Source organism: Apaloderma vittatum, unplaced genomic scaffold, assembly GCF_000703405.1.
Source record: "Apaloderma vittatum isolate BGI_N311 unplaced genomic scaffold, ASM70340v1 scaffold7048, whole genome shotgun sequence".
Classification (NCBI taxonomy): domain Eukaryota; kingdom Metazoa; phylum Chordata; class Aves; order Trogoniformes; family Trogonidae; genus Apaloderma; species Apaloderma vittatum.
Window position 1 is genome coordinate 21,845 of NW_009730148.1, and position 6,578 is coordinate 28,422.

Here is a 6,578-nt window from a genome sequence, read left to right on the forward strand (position 1 = left end):
CATCAGGTCTCCGATCTGGGCACAGACATTATGATGTGAAGTCCCAGGTTAGATGACCAACAGCCTTACATGGAGGGAAATGGAAAGGAGATTATGCAAACTGGCTTAAGTTTCATGTATCGTGGCAGAGATTTGACAAATGCATCTCTCCGGGGCTCACATGCTCTTAGGAGTGACACAGGATCTAAACATGGCACTGTGATTAAGACGAGGCACGTGAGAATCAGAATATGGAATCTGTGTATCTCCCAGATCTCGGTTGTCTCTTTAAACTCTTCAGAACTGGTATGAAAATAAAATTATCAGCAAAAGGTTGCTGTCAAGTCAAAGACAAAATAGATATACGAAAGCTGTGCATGACTCCACAGCGCAGACACTCCTCATACAAAAAGGACAAAATTTTATTGCAGGATCTCACTGAACTGCAGTGTTCAAAACACTGAAATATTACAGAAGTGGAACTAATACGCAATATTACGAACACTGCAAGAGCTCTTAAGTTACAGAAGACAGCGGTGTGTAACACTCCCAGCAGTACTGCATAAAGCTTAGTCAGTCAGGTGCAGTTGTTAAGCGCTGGCTTATAAAATATTTCTGTGGAAGAGAACAGGAGGGAGGTGGCCAAACAATTTCTTCAGCACGGGACCTCTGTTCAAAGAGTGGGTAGCAAACAAAGGACAGCTGCTCACACCGCCTTTGGACAGCTATCTGTACATTAAAACAGCCTGAAAGGGTAGTGAGGCAGACTCCTGAGGAGGCTGAGGGCGGTTTGCTGCCTGCCAGCTCACAGGAAGGTGCCACTGAAGCAACGCCTGGCCGGGTTCAGGGCACGGTAAGCTGGAGGGAACACGGGCAGATTCACAAGGCCTGTCTGATGTGAGGTACCTTCAATCAACAGCTCTAACCATCTCCCTGTTTACTTGTATCATTTCAATTGGCTTCATGCACAGCGGGGTGCACCTCTCCTCAGGGACAATGCCACCTCTTCCAACAGACACGTTGTGCAAGCTCAGTTGCGTGTGTAAGCCCTTGAAAATCTTCTCTTAGAAGATGTTACAGAACTACTTGCAAATTACAAGAAGAAAGCCCAACACGGATTCATAACCGTTTGGCCAAAAGTGAGTTAAGTTACTTTGCTTTAGAAAACTGCGCTACCGGAACTACTGGAAACCTCACAGGTTAGTATCAATGACTAGTAAGCTTTCTCTTTAAATAAAATTAAAGAAAGCCACAGAGAGCTAGTGTATAAAAATGCCTGCATCCTTCTAGCTTTGGCAAATATTCCCACCTAAAAACGTTTACATTAGCTCAGTTCGGCACACATTTTGGTTTTAGGGGCCTCCCACAAGCTGCAGGCGAGGTTACTCTGGGACTGCCATTTGTCCCGCGCCTCCCACAATCCCCACACAGCAGCTCAGATTTGTTATTTTGTGATTCGCTTCCTTACTCGAGAAGGGCAAACGATTATTACAGCCAGTCAAGTCTCACTGTAGTTAACACGACAGTACAAGGAGAATTTTTATGAAGAACAACGTATCATGAATCAAGCCAGCCTGTTTTAGAGGTTACTGTTTGTCTTCAGTAAGATAGAACCCAATTTTTTTAAGAATTAACTGGCAAATGCGTTATTTATACTCAAGATAGCAGATGACATAACATGTTGAATGCTCACAACAAGCTTCACCAATTTTGCAAATTAAGTCACAAATTAAGTCTCTTAAAACGGTAAAGGTCTTCAAGCCGAGTTACTCAGCAACTCCCTTACGAATTAACAGGGAAAGAAAACATATTCTTCTAAAAAGAAGCACTCATCAACTTCTTAATTAAACTGCTTCAAAGCATGTGCAACATAACAGCTTTGTACACGGTTTCAACATTTTAACTGGCAGAAAATGCTCAAAGCTACACTGGAAACCCTCTGGGTTGCAAAGCAGGGGTCAACGATTACTACAGTGGGACCACCCCACAAATCAGTTTGTTGCCACACGAAACACACAGCTCACAGCGATCTTTGAACAGGGACCACGACAGTGGCCGTGTCACTGTAGGAGATTTATGTGTAACAAGTTCATTATTTTAATGACTCCAGCGTTGTTAAGAAAGATTAACAGCAACCCATCCTTCCCAACAGTTACTAACACCTCTCAGAATGGAGTTACTTCAAGCTTTATTTCTAAGGGTGCTAATCAGCAGTCACAAATAACAGTAGGTGTATTTTCAAAACACGGACATTGCATCCAACATTTTTTTAGATTTTTAATATTTCACCACATCTTTCAGCTTTTTACAGCAGGAAGACAGCAGCAGCAAACGTATTTTAAAAGTATGCTCTGCTATGAAATCACAACAACGACGCTGCCCCTAAAGTAACTGCTTTAACAATAGTAAAAATATTTTTAGCTTAGAACTGTGTTAAGAAGAAAAGAAAGCCTACTGAAGGCACACAGACAAAAAACTAAAACTGCCAACAGAAGATTTTGGTAGAATATTTGTCATATGCTTAGAGAGTAGTACAGAATAATAAACATCAGAAGTCAAGAAAAGGAAGCGTTATAAATGGCAATTTATCTTCCTTCAGTCTTTACATTTCTGAAGTTCACAAAAAATCTGGATATCAACTCGACAAATTTGCATTGCTGCTACGCTATAAAAGGGTTACACCTGAAATCACACTTTCCAGGGAATGATCTCCAATGAAGGTGCTATTCTCCATTCCTGAATTACCAGATCCAGTCAAATTCAGCAAGAAAATTTGTGCCAAAGTAATGCTGTAACTTTCCGACTTTGAGATAAACCCCAGCGGGCACACTATGAGAAGGAGATGTAAGATTTTAAATGATGGAAACAACCCAAACTGTGGGTGGCCTTGCTCATCCCCAGTGGGCCTTCTGTCTCCAAAGGTCTGTACCTTGCTCGTGTTTCTACTCCAAAGTCTAAAGACCCATGGCAAGAATCCCAGCCACAATGCCCAGGCCGTGGGCCCAACGATAGGACCCCGCGTCTCAACGGCAGAAGACAAACGAAAAAGTAAGAGTAAGCAAACAGAAAATAAAAAGTGGAAAAAATGAAAAGGAAGGCACAAGCAAGAAAGGTACGCCCCCTGAGCCACGGTTACCTGGGAGAAGCTATTAACCCCCAAACAGGATGCTATGACTCCTGACGTAAAGGAATAGGCGGCCTCAAATCGCTTCTAGTAAGTATGTTAAATTTCAAGCATTCCTTTAAGGTCTGCGCTAAGTTGTACGGTGTTTCAAACTTCGAAGTTACTATTTGCAATGCAAAAGAATCTGGAAGGCTTTAGACATTACACACCTACCTGATGCACCTGTTTTATCTTTATTCTCGATTGATGCATTTTTACTTTTCATAAAATCTTCAAGCTCATCATAATGCACAATGCAAAGCCTCCTCTCGATCTGGTATAGCAAAGCAGGACACATGTATATGAACAGTTCAGGAGATACTGAAGAGCTGGTTTCCAGACCGTAGTACCGTAGCAGCTGGGTAACATTTAAGCACTGCAAGCAGATTGTACAACCAAATTAAATATGAAAGCAACTATTTCATTAAAAACTAGAGTTACGGAAAATTTAGCATATGGTTTGAGAACACAAACAGAAAGTAGAAAGTCTGGCTCACAACATTCCTACGGTGCTAAAACAGGTCTAAGCTGATCTAAGTGGTTTATGATGGCAAAGAAAGAGTAAACGTACCTGCACCGCAAACTCAGTCTCCAAGCATCTATATAATTTTTGATAAACAACAATGAAAATGAGTTTCTGTGTTCTTTACCATTACACGGTACAGGCGGTGAAAAAAGAGTGATGGAAAAGGAGGGGAAACGTAAATCCAAAACAGGTTGTCTAACACTTCTCTTTACCTACCAACCTTCTGCGCTTGGAGTTTCACTTTTTAATTCGGTTTAAAACCTCAAACTTGGCACTCGCTCCATCCTCCTCTATCCTGATTTCCAGTTTAAAACTATGATCTCAAAATATCCTGCTTCTGTAGCCAACCGTAAGGGGGAAGGGAAAGTGTATTGATGGTCCTGGCAGAAATAACGGCTGCTGCAGGGAGAACTGGTCGAGCTTGCACAGGGCTACAGAAGCGGCATCCATAGTGCTTCACAATCTCTCAGGACAAAGAAATTAAAAGCATGGAAAAGACGTAGGTGTTTATCTCAGGAAAGAGTCTCTGGGAAGTTTCCAAAAACTTTAATGGTATTAGATTCAGAAAGAAGTCCAAAAAAGATGTGTGTGTCCAAAGGACTCCTGAATACCAGGAAGGGAAAAACCTCCACCTTTACGCCAGGTATCTCAGAAAGCTGTGCAGATCCTGTTCGCACGGATAAATAGGCAAGCAGATCTCTGAGAAAGATGGGCGACGAGCAGACAGAAATGAAAACCCCAAAAACAAACTCCAAACTGTGGGAGTGACCTCCAGTGCTTTCACTGTGCTACCCAGTCAATGCAAGGGTGGCAAACTTCTGCGTTTCTCAGCGACGCGCGCCTCCGGCTACCCCGCAACAACAGTAAAGGCAACTCACCCTTCTCTGTTTTCACACTCACCTCTTCACGGTCGCGTTCATCTTCGTTATGGTCCTTACGACTCCGCGCTGAAAAGAGAGCATGTTTTGTTACGCTAATCTGTTTATGAGGAGCCTCCCGCTCGCTGGCGTGGTGGTGCCCATCCTCATGATCTAAACTGGAACCTTGATGTCCGTGACCAGCAGAACGATCGCTACTGTGCTCATGATGGTGGACGTGCAAGTGAGACGCGTCGTGCGCGTGATCGTGTTTGTGGACACGATTGTGCTCGTACTGATGACCTGTATCGAGGTCTGAGGCCGAATCCCGCGTCTCGCTGATCTTCTTTTGGTTCTTCTTCTGCTTCCGTTGTTTTCTCTCGGGCTGATCCTGAGTGGTGTTTGTCTCTGTCGAAGGCTCGTGGTTCTGTTGTCCGTGCTCGCCGTGACTGGCTGAATCGTTCCGAGAGTGATGCGTGCCATTATGGTCGTGACGATGCAGACGAGGGTGGTGACGATGGTGATGGCGACTCTGGTCATGAGCGTGTCTGCCACCCTCCTTTACCGAGGGCGCCACTGCATCTCTCTCGGGGTCGCATTTATGGTTTCTCTTTGCAGCCGTACCAGTCGTGGTTTGGTTTTCTGAATCTGCGTGGCTGTGAGGATGGTTACGAGAGTGAGAATGCTTTCCTTCCTGTACTTCCAAAGCATAGAGGTGAGAAACGTGGTCGTGGCCAATATCATCGTGATTTATCATCACGACTTTCACCTCTCCTAAACCAAGGCTTATTAACAGTTTTTCCAGGCCGAAGAAAGATAATCTTCCATTTTCACCGTAACGATCAAATATCTTTTCAATGTAGTATCTTTGCTCATTTTCAGCTTCCAACAGTGAAAATTTACTCGGCACAGACTCTGTTCCTCCGTTCTGGAAGTAGGGCGCGTTCGAGATCTGATAGTCGTTATGGTAGTGTGCGGGTTCCTCTTTAGGACCGTGGTCGTCTCCGTCTTCATGGCAATGATTGCATTGATGAAAGATAAATGTCAGCAAACAAACGATGCAAAATTTTGTGTGCATGTGTACCTTCATCTCCGTTGCCTACAAGAAACACAAAGGGAAGCGCTTTGGTGTAAGAGCAATCTCAACATTCGCGCTGCACGAGTATCAGTCTGGTACTCACTTGTACCAGTTGAGTAGGAGAGTAACAATCGCAGTGTTTTGACCGCAGAAATTCTATCACTGCCCTTTCCTTACCCAACAGTAAGGCTGCGCCTGTGTGTTTGAGCGATGCAGTCTCACACAGCACGCTCACGGGAGGCAGCTACAAAAACAGAGCAGCAGGCCCAGGCAGTCGTAGCAGGACACGTTTTGTGTGCACTTTTAGGAGAATCTGCACTTATGATAACCTATAATACTGAAAGTCTTGTTACAAGTTACAAAAAGAGAAACAATTATTTTAAAACAATACTGTGTTTTCTTATTTCCGAGGATGATGGGCAGAAAACCCAGTTGTTTGTTCTCTAATGTGCTGCTAAAGTACCCCCATGAAACACAACGCCCTATCTTGACTGGTCAGCAGTGGTTTCAAAACACCTTGTCGTAAACCAACTCCAGTGTATTGCTTAACTGTTTGTAATTTTAGTAGTTTTTGCTTAGACGAGTTTACTAATTTCAAATATCTACATGGATTTTAATTTAAAATTAAGGTTATATGGAAAATGACTGCATCTTAAATACTGTTAATGCTGACACAGCATAGCTCAAATTAGCATCGATTTTTACAAATTATATCATCTACACAATACGGTTTTCAATTTAGTATTAAATGTAAGAAACTTACTATTCAGCATCAGGTAATGAAGAGGACACTGCTGAAGTCTCTCTTGTGTTCAAAGTTGAAAACAATTCACTATTTTACAAAATACGACAGCTTTATTTTGTTTACATTTGCTAGCACAAAAATATATAAACCAGAATAATTATTATAAAAGAAAATTTTAAGAAAAATAATAATAATCCAGGTTTATGTAAAAATGTTACCAAACCACAAAG

At 42.7% G+C, this 6,578-nt stretch overlaps 1 protein-coding gene across 1 annotated transcript in view; it reads right to left on the minus strand.

Moving 5' to 3' along the window:
* The window catches only part of SLC39A10 (solute carrier family 39 (zinc transporter), member 10), a 17,799-nt gene extending 12,184 nt beyond the window's left edge, over nt 1-5,615 (minus strand). Inside the window, exons 1-2 of the mRNA XM_009874676.1 lie at nt 4,569-5,615; nt 3,317-3,518 (exon numbers count right to left, since the gene is read on the minus strand). Coding sequence (XP_009872978.1) covers nt 3,317-3,518; nt 4,569-5,615 — 1,249 coding nt within the window. The remainder of the gene's footprint in view (nt 1-3,316; nt 3,519-4,568) is intronic.
* Nucleotides 5,616-6,578: the final 963 nt, after the last annotated feature.